The 18,881-nt window shown below is 44.8% G+C and overlaps 1 protein-coding gene across 1 annotated transcript in view; it reads right to left on the bottom strand.

The window, feature by feature from the left end:
* Positions 1 to 658: 658 nt before the first annotated feature.
* Positions 659 to 18,881, bottom strand: part of LOC311252955 (uncharacterized protein) — a 290,895-nt gene continuing 272,672 nt past the window's right edge. The window contains exons 26-29 of the mRNA XM_084346619.1: positions 11,922 to 12,095; positions 8,182 to 8,355; positions 1,558 to 1,604; positions 659 to 1,431 (exon numbers count right to left, since the gene is read on the bottom strand). Coding sequence (XP_084202745.1) covers positions 860 to 1,431; positions 1,558 to 1,604; positions 8,182 to 8,355; positions 11,922 to 12,095 — 967 coding nt within the window. The 3' untranslated portion in view covers positions 659 to 859. The remainder of the gene's footprint in view (positions 1,432 to 1,557; positions 1,605 to 8,181; positions 8,356 to 11,921; positions 12,096 to 18,881) is intronic.

The following is an 18,881-nucleotide window of genomic DNA, read 5'->3' as shown; positions in this document are numbered from 1 at the left end:
GGAGGAAAAATTTGTCGGAGTGGTGGGACGTTTTCAATCAATGGAAGTGCAGCCACTACGACAACTAGACGTCAACGTCGGAGTGGCGGTATGTCGGAATGACCCGCGGATACCACTCTACACCTAGCTAATAGTGCCTCTGCTCTACACCTAGCTAACAGTGTCTCTACTCTACACCTAGCTAACAGTGCCTCTGCTCTACACCTAGCTAACAGAAATGCTACTCTACACCTAGCTAACAGTGCATCTGCTCTACACCTAGCTAGCAGAAATGCTACTCTACACCTACCTAACAGAAATGCTACTCTACACCTAGCTAACAGTGCTTCTGCTCTACACCTAGCTAACAGAAATGCTACTCTACACCTAGCTAACAGTGCCTCTGCTCTACACCTAGCTAACAGTGTCTCTACTCTACACCCAGCTAACAGAAATGCTATTCTACACCTATGAACGGAGGCCGTAACACTCACACAGAAACATGATGAAAGCAGCTAATTCAACATCCTGCTGCACGATTGCTGACTCAGACCAGAAGGAGACGCACGTTACGCCTGTTTTAAAGTCTTTACAGCGGCTGCCTGTTAAAGTCCTTCTGTGAGTCACCAGCTTCATGCTGACGACTGTCAAATACAATAAGTGCAGAACAAAGTGAAGTGATGTCTCAGTTTTAATGTGCAGAACAGAATCATTGATGACGAGGAAACCATCAATCTTTACAATCAGTTTGAATCATTTTGTACAAAGTTCACTGATGAATTTATTACAAGAAGCTGAAAGATTGATGTGACTGTGATCCTGTACAGACTCAACTGTTCAGCACTGACAATGTTTCTGTGACAGGAGGAGACTCTGCAGACTAAACACCACACAGACACACTGAGGAACCAGAACTGGACCAGGAGAGCCCAAATCCAGGATAAAGAGGTTCAGTGAATGTGGTGCTGAAGGTGTGGAGGTGGATCAGTGAGTCAGAGGAGACTCTGTAGAAGGACAGAGTGCCAGCAGGACAGTCCACATACACTGCTACTCTACCAGAGGAGGAGGAGGAGGAGGAGGAGGAGGAGGAGGAGGAGGAGGAGATGTCTGTTCTTCTGTTATTGTGCCAGACAGAGTAACGACCATCAAAGCACCACAGACTCCAGGACTGATCATTCCATCCAAACACACAGTCTCTGCCTATAATATTATAGCCTCCTCTCCTTTTGATTCTTCTGTAACTCACTGATATAGAAACATTTCCTCTCCACTCGACCTCCCAGTAACAGCGACCAGTCAGACCACTTCTACACAGCAGCTGAGGAGACTCAAACCTCTCTGGATGATCAGGATATGACTGATCCTCCTCCACACGTGTCATCTTCCTGTTGTTGTCAGACAGTTTGATCCTTCTGCTGACTGTGTTTGTGTCGACTGTGAGCTCACAGGAATCTGATGGAGAGAAAAAGACACAACACAGCTGCAGTTATTAATGTATCATCAGTGTGGTGATGACATCACAGATGTGACTGAGTGATGTCACAGTGTGAAGCTGAATCAAAGTACAAACACACTCACACTTCCTCAGACCTGGTGTCAACCATCGGACTCCAGCAGGCTCCACCCTGAAAGGAGGAGGGGGGTCAGAGCAGCACATCCTCTTTCAGCATGCAGACATGGACATGACATGACTCATACACAGAAACACAATATGTCCATCAGGCCTGCTTCTCCCTGTTCTCCTGAACCTCTTCACCTCTGCCACTCTCCTCACACACTGAGAGCCACAGGATGTTGGTGTGTGTGAAAGAGGACGACAACATGTGAGGACACACACAAACCTCTTTTTGGATTCATGACTTCATCTTTATGTTATTGGATGTTGCTGCTGTTTCCTGTGGGCGACCTTACGCTTGCTGTCTGATCCAATGTCAGCTCGTGCTCATGTTTGTATATTACAGGACTTTTGGATTTGGACGTCAGAACTTTTGAGGTCAGATTCCTGTTTGAAGCTTCCAGGGCTTTTCTGAATCTCACCTGCACAGTCTGCTTTTTGTTCTCGCTGTGTTTCTGCTGCTTTATTAAGGGACAACAAGCCCAAGACAACATGAGGAGAACTCTACATGTTATTAATCATATTCTAAAAAAGAAGAAATGTGCAGCCTTAATAAGCCTCGATGCAGAAAAGGCTTCTGATAGCGTAAGTTGGACTTTTCTATATCAGGTACTTGAAAAACTCGGACTTAATGACAAAGCTGTCAGACGTATTAAAACACTTTACCAAAACCCGACCGCAAGGACAAGAATAAACGGCAGTCTGACTGAGAGCACAGCTTCAGGACCATCTACTAGACAGGGCTGCTGTCTCTCTCCAACCTTGTTTGCAGTCTTCATAGAGCCCCTGAGATCTTAAAGGAGTAGAGGTCGGGGGAGAGGAACACACCGTTGGACTTTTTGCTGATGATGTGGTCTGTTTTTTAGAGGACCCAGACACATGCATCCCCATACTAATCAACCAACCAGAGATGTTTGGCTTTTGTTCTGGATACAAGCTTAAATTGACCAAAACACAGATCCTAACATTCAACTACTCCCCATCCAAAATCATACAACAAAAACACAATCTGAACTGGAGAGCAACAACAATGAAATATCTTGGGGTCACTTTAACACAAAACACTGATGATTTATATGAAGCTAATTACGTCAAACTGGAGAAGGAAATTAAGAGCAACTTGGACAGGTGGGCTATCCTTCCATCAGACATCGGTTCACGAATAGAGACCATAAAAATGAGCGTTCTACCCCGACTTCTTTACCTGTTTCAGTCACTACCCATTGAGATACCCGAAAAACCATTCAGACTGTGGGACAAAACCATTTCCAGGTTTATATGGAATGGTCACAGACCGAGAATCAAATCTGAAACATTACAGATTGGAAAGGATAAGGGGGGTTTGGCACTGCCAAACCTTCAGGGATATTTTCATGCTGCAAGTTAGACATGTAATCTGTTGGTGTGACAAAGATTATGTAGCCAAATGGAAGAATTTAGAAAAATCAGCCGTGTTGGAGAAGCTGTGGAGATGTAAATGTGAACCATTCACACGTGTTCTGTCCTAAGATCGCAAAATTTTGGGAAGATGTTCATTTAGTTATGGGCAGAGTTTTGGGTTATGGTGTATCCAAGTCTTGTACATTATTATATCTTGGCGTCATTACGGGAAACGTTGTGTTGAAAGATGATAGATACATATTGAAAATTATGTGAGTAGCCTGTAAAAAGGCAATTACAAGAAAATGGTACAAGACAGACCCCGTCACAGGAAGACTGGATGGAAGTTATGGACGAAATACATATTATGGAACAACTGACTTATAAAATAAGGACTCAAGAGGATCAATGCTGCCGGAAGTGGGAGAAATGGACTGAATACATAAAAACGACAGGACCAGGACCGTCACACTGACATTAAAAAAGGATCAAACTGTAGAAGCATGGTGATCCATCATGTTCTTTTTCAGATCTTTGTTTTTTATTTGTCCCCCCCACCCCCCGTTAGTTATTTGAAAGCTTTTATTGTGAAGCAGCTAAATCAGGAAACATTGGATTTCCACCAGCAGAACCTGAACACGACTCCAGAACAGCTGAAAGTGAAGCTGAGTCAGCAGCTACAAGCCGGGCTGAAGTCCATTACAACAGCATTAAACCAGAGGTCCACCAGCTACTGTAGAGAGCTGCAGCTCTGCACAGGTCACATATCATGTTAATCAATGGAGCAGATGATTGATCACTGAATGTTTTCTTTTCTTTTGTCATTTGATTTTGCTGACGGTGCAAAACACCGAAGCTTTCCTGCCCCTGCAGGCTGTTATAATGAGAACTACCCAAAACAGTCCAAACTCAGCTGGAGCAGCAGTTTCCTCATGACAGGAGCCAAGACGGCACCACTGACCCATCTTAAATTCATCTATGCACTGCTGCTGTTATGGTGATGTGACGGGAATGTTCCACCTTGTGTCATCTAGGGGTTTCACCGAATAATCGAATATTCGAATATTCGACTATCAAAACCACTATTCGACGCTGTGCCTGATAGTCGAGTATTCGTCTTTTCCTTGTTTTTCTTTTTTTCAAAAGCCCGGTGCTGTAATAAAGCGGTACCGCAGATATGCAGCTGGGGGCATGTGAGACTAGTGCAGTGTGTGTGTGTGCGTGCGTGTGAGTGATGTCAACACGCCAAGGAAAATGGCGCCAAGCAGCAGACAGGAGACGAAAAAAAAGAGAAAGGAGACTGAAAGTAAAATGGCTGAGGCGGCTCTCAATACTCGCCTGCAAGTGTCCAAGGTCTGGAAATACTTTACCAAAACAGATAAACCGTTAGCTGCAATATATGTAAGGCTACTCTAAAGTACCATGGCAGTACGTCTACAATGCATAACCATTTGAAGCTACACCCGGCCGGGGCTAGCGGCAGCAGCGGCAACGTTAGCGGAGAGAAGCACCAACAACAGACAACAATGAGAGACTTCTCCACACGCCAGATATCCGACCAAAGAAAAAGGAAAATAACTGGTCTGTTGGTGAATTTCATCGTGAAGGATATGCGACCGCTTGCTGCGGTGTCTGGAAATGGCTTTAAGGACATTATCCATTTTTTCGAGCCGGGTTACGTTATCCCGTCCCATAGGACACTGTGGAGCAACATCACACACCAGTATGATGAATTGCGAGCGAAATTAGCAACTGAAATGAAAGATCAGAGTGTTTCACTCACTACGGACCTATGGACATCTCCAACCATGGAGGCATACATCACGGTGACAGCGCATTATCTCACCGACACCTGGGAGCTGAAGGCAAAAGTCCTCCGCACCTGCGCAATGCCAGAGCGGCACACCGCTGTTAACATTGCTCAGGGACTGACGGACACAATCAGTGAGTGGGGCCTGACGGTGTTCTGCGTTATACATGACAATGCTAGCAGCATGACACTGGCGATGAGTCTGTGTGAAGATTTCAACCACGACCTCGGCTGCACTGGACACACATTACAGTTGGCGATAAAGGCGGGGCTGGATTTAGCTGAAGTGGCAAAAACCACAGATGCGGCGAGGCGTGTGGTCAGCCACTTTCGCCACTCGGCTGTGGCAACGAGTGCTCTGACACAGCGACAGGCCCAGCTTAATATGAAAGAGAAAAGGCTCCAGAACGACGCTGGAATTCTACCTTTACAATGCTGGAGCGACTTAACGAGCAGCGCATCCCTGTCCAAGCCGTACTCGAAGATGAGACTGTCACTAAATCCACCGCCAGAAAAGCCCCGTCAATGAGAGCCTCGCAATGGGAACTAATCCAGCAGCTACTGCCTGTGCTGAGACCGCTGGCAAAGGCAACTACGATCATGTGTGGGGAAATGCACGTCGGGCTCTCATTTATCTACCCCGTTATCCTCAAACTGGTGAATGTGGTGCTTAAAGTTGAAGAGTCGGATGTAACAGCAACTCGCAACTTTAAGAACACGGTACTAAAACAGCTGAAAACCAGGTTCAAGTTGGACACTGAGGACGACTTGGCGGGATCGGTTCCTATCACTGCCTGCATCCTGGATCCCAGATTTAAAGATCTCCGATTCCTTCCAGAGAACACCAGAGCGGAGGTTAAAAGCCACCTGATTCAGCTACTGCGAGATGTACCTGTAGCTACAGGTAAATATTATTTATTAATTTGAGAGAGAGAGAGATACTGTGGTGTGCGTGCGTATGTGAGGTCACGTCTGTGCTTTAATATATTTGCAAAATTGAAAATAGCTAAACTTAAATTCACTGAAACCCTGGACTCAAACACGACCGGCACTCTGGCTGTGATTTTATTTGCAGGTGCCGATGACGCCACAGCAGACAGCGACGTGGGCAAAATCGGAGAGGAGCCCAGGAGTAAAAAAACAAGACTGGAAAGTGATTACGACGAACTGTTTGGGCCTCACTACACCAGTAAAAAAAAAAGGGCTGGCAGCACCTGTCCAGAGGATGTTGAAGAATATTTCCATCTGCCCCGCATCTCCACCACGAGCAACCCCCTGGAGTGGTGGGCCCGCAAAGAGAAGCAGTTCCCCCGCCTGGCAAAGCTGGCCAGAACCTGCCTGGCTGTCCCCGCTACAAGCACCCCAAGTGAGAGAGTTTTCTCCCTGGCTGGGAACACGATTACCCGTCAGAGAGCAAGTTTGCACCCAGCTCATGTGGATGCCCTTGTTTTCTTGAACGCAAACCAGGAGCGCAAGAATTGGATTATTAAAGAGGAGGACTTTGACGAGAGCGAATAACTGTTAAGCAGGCACAGGCTGATAGCCCACTGGATTACAGTATGTTGCTTTTTTTTTTGCACTTTTCGTTATGACGTTGCACAGTGGTGGTGAGTAGGCTAAGTTTTGTTTAACGCATTTAAAGCCTATATTTTCTGTTAATTCTGAATATCAATTTGGATAAAATGTGTTATTTCAATAAACAACGTCTGTAAACTTTATGTAACCTGTGGACATTTTTATGTTTAATAGCGAGATTGCTACATTTGTTTTCACAATTTACATGCAATGTTGATCTTAAAGGATAACTACCGTTTTTTACAACCTGGACCTTATTTCTAGCATAAAATATGATCATTTACTCACCCAGATAACTTTGGTGTCATTTGAAGTCGTTCGGACGAAATTAGATCCAGTGTAGCGCCGATATGTCCATATAATGCGAGTGACGGGGCACCGACACACAGCCTCTATATAACACATTATCTGCCACAAAACTAGTTCATTTCAGCAATATTTTGTCATGATACGCTTGTGCTATTCCCCTCTGAGTCCGGGCTCGTCTGTTATCAACATCCGGGGTCAAACTAGCAGTAGCAGCTACAGGTAAACAAGCCGGGCTGTCACGGGTGCGCGCGCAGCTCAGAGACGACATCTTCCAGGTCAGAGGTAGTAGCTCAACCTACAGACCCCGGATGTTGACAATAGACGAGCCCGGACTCAGAGGGGAGTAGCACGAGTGTATCATAACAAAATATTGCTGAAATGAACTAGTTTCATGGTAGATAATGCTCATAGAGGCTGCGCTTCGGTGCCCCGATCACTCGCATTATATGGATATAGCGGCGATCCACTGGATCTAATTTCGTCCGAAAGACACCAAATGACACCAAAGTTATCTGGGTGAGTAAATGATCGTATTTTATGCTAGAAATAAGGTCCAGGTTGTAAAAACGGTATTTATGTGTTTTCATGGTCATTAAGAGAGGCAAACTCAGTGAGGAGGGTTAGGTCTGGCAGCAGCGGTGCCGCATGGATTAAAAAAACAAACAAACAAACAAACAAAAAAAACAGGCGAATATTTGACTATTAGTCGACTTTTGGGAAGTATTCGTCGAATACTAAAATGCAGTATTCGTCAATGCCCTAGTGTCATCTAACGTTGTCTTTCACTGTCTGTTCACTTTAAACTGACGCCACAGACAGTTGCTACAGTCTGTAAATCGCTTCACACTGAGGCACAGATACACTGTCAGTGATGATCTAGGATGCAGTTACTCCAGTGTTGATAAAGATCCATGTCAGAACCATTTTAAGTTCAAAGTCAAGCACTTTGGCAGAAACACTGATTCTCCAGTTCAGGGAAAGAGTTTCTATGACATTCAGTGATTAAATTCATTTATGTGTCACAGAAATCTTTTGAATTTGAGGTTCAGTATTTTCTGACCAGACGTCTGACACAGAGGGTCTATTGTTATTATTAATATCATAACACAGCGGTGACGTGGTGGAAATTAGATTTAATGTTAATGTTTTGATAACCCTCTGCAATCAGTGTGGAGTGTGAAGGAGTTTGGATGACGGTTCATCAAGCAGCAAAACCAGAGGCCAACAAATCAAACAGGCACATTTTGAACAGGCACTAAACTAGTCTGAAAAAAGAGGTGTAACTTTAGTGTTTGTGCCAAGACTCTCCTGGTCGCTGATCTTCATCTCTTCTTCTCATCTTCCTCTCTTCACTTGTAACTCTTGGCTTCGTGCCATGCTGCCTTTTCTCCTGAACTGAACTGAACATCTGGAGGTGGAGTAAACGAAGCAGACCTCCCGACACTGAACCATCTACAGTGGAGATACAGAGTCTCACACTGACTGTCTGTGGCTGCAGCAGGACTCTTCATACCTGAGAGTGTCCAGTCTCCAGCCTGGATCCTCCAGTCGAGCAGACAGCAGCTTCACTCCTGAGGCTCCTGGATGATTGTAGCTCAGGTCCAGCTCTCTCAGATGGGAGGGGTTGGAGTCCAGAGCTGAGGCCAGAGAAGTACAGCCTTCCTCTGTGATCAGACAGCCTGACAGCCTGCAGACACACAAAACAACACACATCACAGATCAGCTGAGGGTCCTGATGATTCAGTGCACATCTGTGTTTAAGGGTTTAACGTTTATTATATTCATCATCTTAGTTTTCACTAATTTACTAATCAGCACTGAACACAGAGTACAACTGAAGCTGATGGAAATGCCATTAGTTTTGCAAATACTTGGTCATGAACAAAAATATTGTACAGATTAAAATGATGACCTGATGATGGAGGATCACCAAAGTAATTACAGTTCATCCTGAGGGGAGCATGAATGTCTGAACCAAACCTCATGGCAATCCATCCAATGGTTGTTGAGATATGTAAGTCGGGACTAAAGTGCAGAATAGACTGACAGACCCACATTTTATATATATATAAATAGATTAGTGGTGTCATTGGGTTTGTATCATGACTTTGATGAGTGAAGGATCTGTTAAGTTGTCAGACTGTGAACACTATCAGAACATCACACTCCTGTCCACGCAGGTCGTCTCGCCTGTGTTTTGGCTGTGTTACTACCTCTGTTGGAGGATCAGAGGTGGAATGAAACTGTCCCCCCATTCCACCTTTGTAACTTTCACACCGACAGGAAGCTAAAGCACGCTCACCTCCCTCACCACCTGCTGACCAACTTCTATCGGTCAGCGATAGAAAGCCTCCTGACATACTGCTGCATGGTGTGGTTCTCCAGCTGCACAACACAGGACAGGAAGGACCTGCAGCAGGTGGTGAGGGCAGCTGAGCGTGTCATCAGGACGACACTACCCCCTCTCAGAGACATTTACACTGGCCGACTCCAAAAGAAGGCCAGCTGTATTGTTAAGGACCCCACTCACCCCAGACATTACCTGTTCTCCCCCCTGCCCTCTGGGAAGAGATATAGATCCATCAGATCTAGAACAAACAGACTGAAGAACAGTTTCTTCCCACAGGCAGTGAAATGCACAACCCCCCCTTCACCCCTCACTCTCTAAAGACTTCACACCAGTGCAATAACCCTCCACTACCACCCCTCACACACATACTCACCTGTCTACATATTACCTACATACTTGAATCTTGTCTCTATTTATCTTGTTGTACATACTTTACTATTTTTATCTATTTTGTTATATTTGTTTATATTTATTTGTCAAACTAAGAGCTGCTATCTATGTTTCGTTGTTTTTGAAACAATGACAATAAACATCTATTCTATTCTACAGCGAGGTGGAATATCAGCACAAGATTCCCGTCTTGAAAAGGCAGTGTGAATGGAGCTTCTGTCTCTCTCTCTCTCAACCCAACCAGTTGAGGTTCTGCTCGAGGTTTCTGCCTGTTAAAAGGCATTTTTCTTCTCGCCACTGTGTCAAGTGATTGCTCATAGGGGAAATGTTGGGTCTCTTAAATGTTGGGCCTTCATCAGATATCGCAGACAAAGGAGAGGCCTGTAAGGAACCCAGAAGCCTTACTACAAGGCACTCCTAAACCAGCATGAGTTTTCAAGAACAAAGGAACTGGGCCAACGCCCAAAGGTCTGGCAAACTGTACGTCGAGGTACAGTCCGTCCTCAAATTTTAATCCGCTCCTGATTGGGCCAAAGTTGCCGCAGGCCATAAAAGTACGGCCAGATGACCCTGACGTCACTCAGGGCATAAAGGTCAGGGAGCCCCGCTACCCGCTACCCATTTCCCAGGTAACGTGATGCTGTGAAGAAGCTCCGGCTTTATTCAGTAGTTGCCAAAAGGGTAAATTTGGTGAGACGTTTCAGTTTGCTTGACCTAGGCTACAGTTCTTAACTCGCTGGACGAGACAGAGACTGTTCTTTTTCTTTTTGTTAGAATATTCTTTATTACTTTTTGGATCCAAAGAGGAACGCTGCGCAACTCAGCCATTCCTCATCGCCTGCAGAAGGAAGAACGTTTTTCTTCAGAAGGAGACGGAACCACCGAGGTCCGGTCCTTCCATTTGATCGATCCCGCTGTTTCACTTTCACTAACGGAAGAACGGCGCTGCCATCACTCGCTGCCAGGACGCTGCAGCTGGTCCCGCGCTCGCATCCAAACGAGTTGGAGTTTCGAGTCGGACGGGACGCACGCTTGTCGCAACGAGCGACCCAAGTAAGAGGCTATTGTTTGGGCAGAGACAGATAGTATAGCGTGTGCTTACATTTATGTGAAGGGACCGCCGAGTCCTACCTACGTTATAACTGTGCTGATTGTATGTGTTATTGCGCTCCCGAAGGAGCTTATGTGCGCTGATCCACTCACTGGATAGCTGCGTAATCTTGCCGCCGTGTGATCACTGTATGTCGTACTTTCTCTCTGATCAGTGGACGATAAGCGAACCTCGGTCCGCTTGCCGACCCCCGATTTAGGGAGAAACAACTGTGTGTATTTCACGGTTGTCGCGTTATTCGTTGTTGTCTGATAAGCGCCGACTTATCTTCTTTCCCTCTTACTAACCTCCACATACACACACATACACACACACCTACACACATGTCCGAGTGTCGTGATCTTATGAATAACGTGGTGTAAACCTACGGGTAGTAACCTCGCTATAGCATAAGAGATGCGTGTCTCGTAGTATTCCCATTCATAATTTTAGAGGCAGGCGCCTCTTGGTAGCGCGGCTACCTCTCTGGGGACAGTGGGTCATTTTCCCTCTAAATTCATCTTGTGTGCAATCAAAGTGCATATAAGGCCAGTGGTGGTGTAACTATCGCCATTGTTTCGGCTGACGTTTCAGTCCGCCATTTTTGAATTCCAGGTATATGATTCAGCAAAATCACTATCACCCTGTGAATTCGTGTCCGCGCGTGGTTTCACCAAACCACGTTCCGGCCATTTTGGTAGTTTTATGAACGCAATTTCCCCAAATCACGTTCCGGCCATTTTGTAGTCCTACGAACGTGACTTCACCTACGTCACGTCCGTAAATTTGTAGTCCGATGTCCGGTTCGGCCATTTTTGTAGTTTTCCAAAGACCCACTGTCGGCCTTTGTTCTCACACACACACACACACACACACACACACACACACACACAGGTCTACATCCCTTCCTATATCTGTGCTTGCTTATTTTTGCTTTATAGATGTGCTAGTTGTAGTAAGCGACTGTTGTTTGTTAAAGTGAGTGGTTGGTGGATTGAGTACAAGCTTTAAAAAATACTGTTGATTATAATTGAACATTTTCCTGTGATTATTGTGCACAATTTTATATTGTAATAACAGCTGGTTGAGAAGTCCAGTGTTCGGATTTACGCCTTCTATTTCCCTCATTATTGATATTCCTGTGATATTAACAATTTGTGATAAATATTCAGGCATTGAGACTAAAAGCATATCAATTGATTATTGATCCCTGATTCCAGGGTGGTGCTCCGTTGATTATTAATGAAGAGTGATAACACACATTTCATTAATTAACATTAATAATTTTATTAATAATCAATAATCAATTAATATTCCCATTGAATTACAACATAAATATATTGAATTATATTAAGAGTATGATCATAACCTGCTCCAATTGTAAAGTTACATGAAATAATGAAATAAAATAATGAATCCTGACCTGAGAGTTTCAAGGACACAGTGTGAACTCTTCAGTCCAACAGACAGCTGCTTCACTCCTGAATCCTGCAGGTTGTTGTTACTCAGGTCCAGCTCTCTCAGACGAGAGGACTGGGAGCTGAGAACTGAGGACAGAGCTTCACAGCTTCCCTCTGAGAGGTGACAGACACTCAGTCTGGATAAAGAATAATGAGCAGAACAAGAACATTATTTCTGTTTGGGTCAGTAACAGCACATTTACTGCATTCTGAAGAAACTTCTCCACACTTACAGAGCTTTGTTGGAGGCTTTGACCACTGGCAGCAGCCTCAGAAGAGCCTCCTCTGAAGCAGAGTATTTCTTCAGGTCAAACACGTCCAGACCTTCTCCTGATGACAGTAAGATGAAGACCAGAGCTGACCACTGAGCAGGAGACAGTTCATCTGTGGAGAGACTTCCTGAACTCAGGTACTGTTGGATCTCCTCCACTAGAGAACGATCGTTCAGTTCATTCAGACAGTGGAACAGATTGATGCTTCTCTCTGGAGACAGATTCTCACTGATCTTCTTCTTCATGTAACTGACTGTTTCCTGATCGGTCTGTGAGCTACTTCCTGTCTGTGTCAGCAGACCTCGGAGGAGATTCTGATTGGTCTGCAGTGAAAGACCCAGGAGGAAGCGGAGGAACAAGTCCAGGTGTCCATTTGGACTCTGTAAGGCCTTGTCTACAGAACTCTGGAGGTACTGTGTCAATGCAACTTTGTTTTTTCTTGCTTCAGACTTGATGAGATGTGTTGGCTCAGGTTTGTGTCTGAATAGTTTAGACCAACAGGATGTTGACTGCTCTTCTACTGACATCAGATTGACTCCAGAGTTGATGAATGTCAGATGGCCATGAAGAGCAGCCAGAAACTCCTGAACACTCAGATGGACGAAGCAGAACATCTTGTCCTGGTACAGTCCACTCTCCTCTTTAAAGATCTGTGTGAACACTCCTGAGTACACTGAGGCTGCTCTGATATCGATGCCACACTCTGTCAGGTCTGATTCATAGAAGATCAGGTTGCCGCTCTGAAGCTGATCAAAAGCCAGTTTTCCCAGAGACTTAATCATCTTCCTGCTCTCTGGAGTCCAGTGTGGATCAGTCTCAGCTCCTCCATCATACTTGACGTTCTTCACTTTGGACTGAACCACCAGGAAGTGGATGTACATCTCAGTCAGGGTCTTGGGCAGCTCTCCTCCCTCTCTGGTCTTCAACACATCCTCCAGAACTGTAGCAGTGATCCAGCAGAAGACTGGGATGTGGCACATGATGTGGAGGCTTCGTGATGTCTTGATGTGGGAGATGATTCTGCTGGCCTGCTCCTCATCTCTGAATCTCTTCTTGAAGTAATCCTCCTTCTGTGGGTCAGTGAACCCTCTGACCTCTGTCACCATGTCAACACACCCAGGAGGGATCTGATTGGCTGCTGCAGGTCGTGTGGTTATCCAGAGGCGAGCAGAGGGAAGCAGTTTCCCCCTGATGAGGTTTGTCAGCAGCACATCCACTGAGGTGGACTCTGTAACATCAGTCAGGATCTCAGTGTTGTGGAAGTCCAGAGGAAGTCGACACTCATCCAGACCGTCAAAGATGAACACAACCTGGAACTCTTCAAACCTGCAGATTTCTTTGGTTTCAGTGAAGAAGTGATGAACAAGCTCCACCAAGCTGAACTTTTTCTCTTTCAGCACATTCAGCTCTCTGAAGGTGAATGGAAATGTGAACTGTATGTCCTGGTTGGCTTTGTCTTCAGCCCAGTCCAGAGTGAACTTCTGTGTTAAGACTGTTTTCCCGATGCCAGCCACTCCCTTTGTCATCACTGTTCTGATAGGTTCATCTCTTCCAGGTGAGGCTTTAAAGATGTCTTCTTGTCTGACTGTTGTTTCTGGTCTGTCTGGTTTCCTGGATGTTTCAATCTGTCTGACCTCATGTTCATCATTGACCTCTGCAGTCCCTCCCTCTGTGATGTAGAGCTCTGTGTAGATCTGATTCAGAAGGGTTGGGTTTCCTGCTTTAGCGATCCCCTCAAACACACACTGGAACTTCTTCTGAAGGTTAGATTTGAGTTTACGCTGACAAACTCCTGAATGACTTCCTGAATAAACACACAACAAACAAGATCATTAAGTTATTTTTAAAGAAAATATGACAATTTCCTTCCTCTAAAGATTGCATATATAAACAGATTTTCCATCATCATCATCATCATCAGACTTCAGTAAACGTCTCATTGATCCATCAAGTTAAATCTTTAGAGAAATCCTCTTACTGCTCTGCAGACAGTCAGCCAGCTCCTCCTGCTTCATTCTCCTCAGGAAGTGAAGTGTGATCTTCAGAAATGCCTCTCTGCTGCTCCTCCTCTGCTCTTCATCCTCACCATCCAACACCTCCTCATCCTCCCTCTGACTCTCGAAGCATTCTGAGCGATCTGAACTCAGAACCTTCTGGACCTTCTTCAGCTCGTTCTTCACAAAAGTCACAATGTTCTCCTCCAGCAGCTGGAACAGAATATTATGTGAATGAGAACATTTAACATCATGGAGCCAAACATCAGATCCATGTTGGACAGATTCACCACTGGTCTGTAAAGTGCAGCATGGAGATGATTGTGAACAGACTGGATGTAAAAGTAGTTGTTGTTCATGTACAGACCATAAATATGGAGTCCAGGTGTGTTTGATGCTGCTGGGCAGACGGACCTCTGGGAACCTCTGAGCTCTCCTGGTCGACTCTGTGGAGGAATCATGAAGAATCAGCCACATTATGTCTGTCCACTCAGAGACAAACACAAGCTGAAGGTCCTTTGAGTTAAAGTGTTGATGACATCATTGAATCAGATGGTTTCCTCTGACATCAAAGTGTTGGTCGTGCTGCTGATCCCACTGTGAATCAACAGTCGGTCAGTTTACTGGGTTGGTTCAGCAGCTTGTCTGGTTTAGTCCCTCCAGCTCTTGACCCCTAAAATACTGTGGACAGCAACACACAGCTAACACAAGCTAGTTGGATGCTAACTGTTCAGTGCAAATTGGTGAAGAGTCTCAATAAACTTGTATTCAATTGAGATTCCAACATTGGAGAATGAAAAAATGATTCATTATTTATTTATTTGTTTATGAATCTCATACCAAAAAAACAAATTCCGGTTTGTTTTTCGTACCTTTGATTTCATTCTCAGATCAAAAACAGGACATGAAAATAAAAAAGGGCCTCAGGCCAAACTTGAGTTTGATATTTAATTTGTCTGATTTGTGTGACCCGAAAGTTACTTATTGACTTTTTCGGTTGTTGCTTTTGGGTGATTATCGACACAACGGCCACACTGGAACCTACAGAATCGACTGCATTCACTGGAGAAAACAAATAGATAGAAACCCCAACACCCTGTGAGGAGAAACTAGAAGACAAAAACTGCCAAGTGGGGATTTTTGGGTGAAAGGCACCAGGGGTGGGCATTGAGCAACCAGGAGGCAGAGCTGAAGGGCAAACCATGTCTGGAGAGCAAAGCAGGTCCAGGGGGCAACAAGGAAGCTGAGGCAAAAGGCAAAGCAGGTCAGGAGGGCGCCAGAAACCAGTGGAGGTCTGCCTGGGCATCAGCAGGGGTGGATGACACAGTATCAGGAAGGCAAGCGAACAAAGGCAGGCAGAGAAATATCCAAAGGCAAAGCAGTCAAAACAAAACAGAAATGCACAAGTTTAAAACTAAACAAACCAGGGAGACACGAGGAGAACAGGTGAGACATGCAGGAGCAAAACGGATGCACCAACGAACAGTGAGGGGAAAACACTGGAAAAACATGGGCGCTCGCTGCAAACAGGTGTTTGAAAGCAAAGTCTGAACTTCTCATCAACTACAGCAGCTGATTTAACAGTTGAGGACACTTTAAGAAAAGACAGGAGGAGTCGGCTGCTAACACAAACTGTCAGAGACTGAGACTGAGCTCAGATCAACTACAAACTGTTTTACTGCACGTTTCACAAACAAACACGATATGAAGTCAAACATGATGAAGAGGTTAAAAGTAATTGCTCACCGTGTGCACCGTCGTACTGCTGTGATGAACTCATGAGACACAGGTGTACACTAGGGATGGTAAGATTCACCGATTCGTATCGGTACATCGGTATGAACATTTAAGATGCGGTTGCATTGATGACAAAAGTGTGCATCGGTTAAAAATCCGGATGAACAGCAGGCTTGAAATCAGAGGCGGTCAGAGAGAAAGTAAGCATGGATGAAGAAGAGATACACTCGCCGGTCACTTACAAGTCTGGTGTTTGGGGACACTTCGGCTTTTATAAAAGAGATGGTCAGCTTGAGAAAACTAATGCCATCTGTAAAATGTGCCGTGCCGCGATTAAACACACAGGGAGCACAACCAATCTAAGCTCTCACCTGAAGCGGCGACATGGCGTTAATGTGACAGAGAGGTCCCCTCGGCTCCAGCGGTCAGCACCAGCGGAGCAGCTGCTGCTAACACAATGACTGGTGAGCAAAGTAGCCGTATCCCAACTTTGTTTCAAGCCCCACTGGCTAGCAATTTGGTTCGTTCGACCAAAATAACAGACGCCATCTCATTCTTTAATTTGCAAAGACATCCAGCCCTACAGTGTAACTGAGAACGAGGGGTTCCTATACCTACTCGAAGTCTTGGAGCCGAGGTATCACATACCCAACGAGAGTTTTCAACCAGTCTGTCACAGGAATTAATCCAGCAGCTTTACTGCAGGATGTTTGTGGAACATCAGATATAAGAATAGAGATAAGAGTGTCTGAGCTTTTAGTGAAAGTGAGGAAGGTGGTTACTTTTTTCACAAAAGCCCACAAGCAACTGAAATTTTGCGTGAGATACAAGCCCAGTTACACCTGCCCAACCAAAAGCTGATCCATGATGTTTCCACAAGATGGAGTAGCTCCTTGGACATGATGGAGCGTTTCTGGGAACAACGACCTGCCTTGTTGAACGCCTTGCTGTCTAGGAGGATAAAGAGGGGAGAAGGCCTGGCTGCAGCCAGCTGGACTGAGGAGGACATGACACTGATCCAAGAACTAATCAAGCTTCTGTCCCCTCTTAAAGTGGCCACCACACTCCTCCACCCCCACTTTAACGACCTGGCGTTCTTCGATGATGGTGACACCAGAGACCTCATCTTCGTGAAAATAACAACAGAGGTGGTGAAGACGAATGAAAAGGTAATATACTGATGATAACAATTTGGACTTCATAGAATGTAGGTCAGCTCCCAACCCCCAATCTGTCTCTGTCTCTCTGTCTCTCTCCTATTTGTTACTTGAATTTCCATGTCATATTTAAAATGTGTCTTAATTCTTAATTTTTAGTTTAATGAAATCTAATTAGTCTCTGGTTATGCAGATTATCAGACAGGGGACAGTGGCATACTGGAGGAGGGAGAGGCAGCTGAAGGAGGAGGTGACAGGAGTCCCGACACAGAGGAAGAGAGAGTTTGTTTGTTTTGATAGGAACTGTGCCAGAAGTTATAAAATGTCGATTTAAAGATACATGTGTCATCATTGTTAAGCACTGTGTGTGAGTGTTGTGTTGACAGCTCTTATGTTTCAACACAACTGATAATCCCCTCATCTCATTTCTTCCACTTAATAGATGATGCCTCTCCCAAAAAGAAGTCTGCCTTGGGCCAGCTGTTTGGGGATTTCCTCACCACGAGAGCACCAGTGAAGACCACAAGGGAGGAAGCTAAGGATGAAATCTTAAAATACAGAGAGAGATTCTTTAGATCTAGATGGTGATGTGTTGCAATGGTGGAAAAAGCAGGTTGATCTACAACTGCTTTCAGCCTTGGCTAGGATCATCTGAGCGTGTCTTTAGCACAGCGGGTGATATTGTTACTGCCCAACGCAGTCTCCTTCACCCTGATCATGCTGATCAATTGATATTCCTAAAAAAGAAGCTTAAAAAGAAACATCGGGGTTAAATGTTTGAATTAAGTTGCCTACACTGCGAGATGGGGACTGTTACTGCCACTATGCCCTTAGTTCATCATTTTCAATCCCTTTGCTTTTGAGGAAGTTGTAATGTGAACCTGTGTGGAAATGTCTTGTTATTTATCGTAATTGCTCGTAGGAAGAGCAGCACTGTTTCTGTTTAGGGCTGAGTTGTCCCTCCTGTAGTGTGAAGCAAACTGTAGAAATGGAGAGTAATCTGTTTAACTGTACAGCAATCTGTACAACTTTTGCATTCAGTCAGCAGCTTCTAACGGCCAAAAGGCACCACTGCTTTGAGTTCAGGGAATTGTCCCATTGTCTCTGTTAAAAGTGTGAAGCACACTGTAGAAATGAAGAACGAGCATGAACTATCTGCACCGCTTTGTATTCCATCGTACAATATTCTTCTGCATCGCATCATATCATATCCCATCGTATCATATCGCACTGTATGGCATTGTGTTAAATCAAATCGTACTGTATCGCAGTAGGTGGGAGAATCGTATCGTATCTTATCAGTGGTTGTTTCATATGAATCTTTAATGTATCGTATCGCCTCAGTGTTGAAGATGCACATCCCTAGTGTACACAGAAAAAGAGCGGGAAAACAAACAAAGGGAGGAAGTGGAAAGTGAAACACGTGAGGATAGAACTACAAAATAAAACAGGAAATCAACAAAACAAGAACCCAAACCATGACATCCAGTGAAACAGTTTGAAATGGGACCAAAAACATTCTGTCCTTTAAAATAATGGTGTTTGTTTTTGTTGAATAACTGCATTTATATTGTGAGTTAAACATGAACCATCCTTGTGACATGTCTTGATGAACTTTATACCCTCAGACTCCTGGCTGACTTCTTCTCCCCACTGGCTGGCTGCTCCACGTCCTCGTCAAAGAGCTACTTGTTTGTTGTTGGTTCATATTTTTGCTGATAACAAGCTTCACTTTTTGTTTGATTATTCTACATGTTTAGTTT

This window comes from Pagrus pagrus, assembly GCF_965226575.1.
Source record: "Pagrus pagrus genome assembly, chromosome: 24".
Lineage (NCBI taxonomy): Eukaryota > Metazoa > Chordata > Actinopteri > Spariformes > Sparidae > Pagrus > Pagrus pagrus.
The sequence above is the reverse complement of the archived record's forward strand: the minus strand, read 5'-3'. Positions and strand labels throughout refer to the sequence as shown.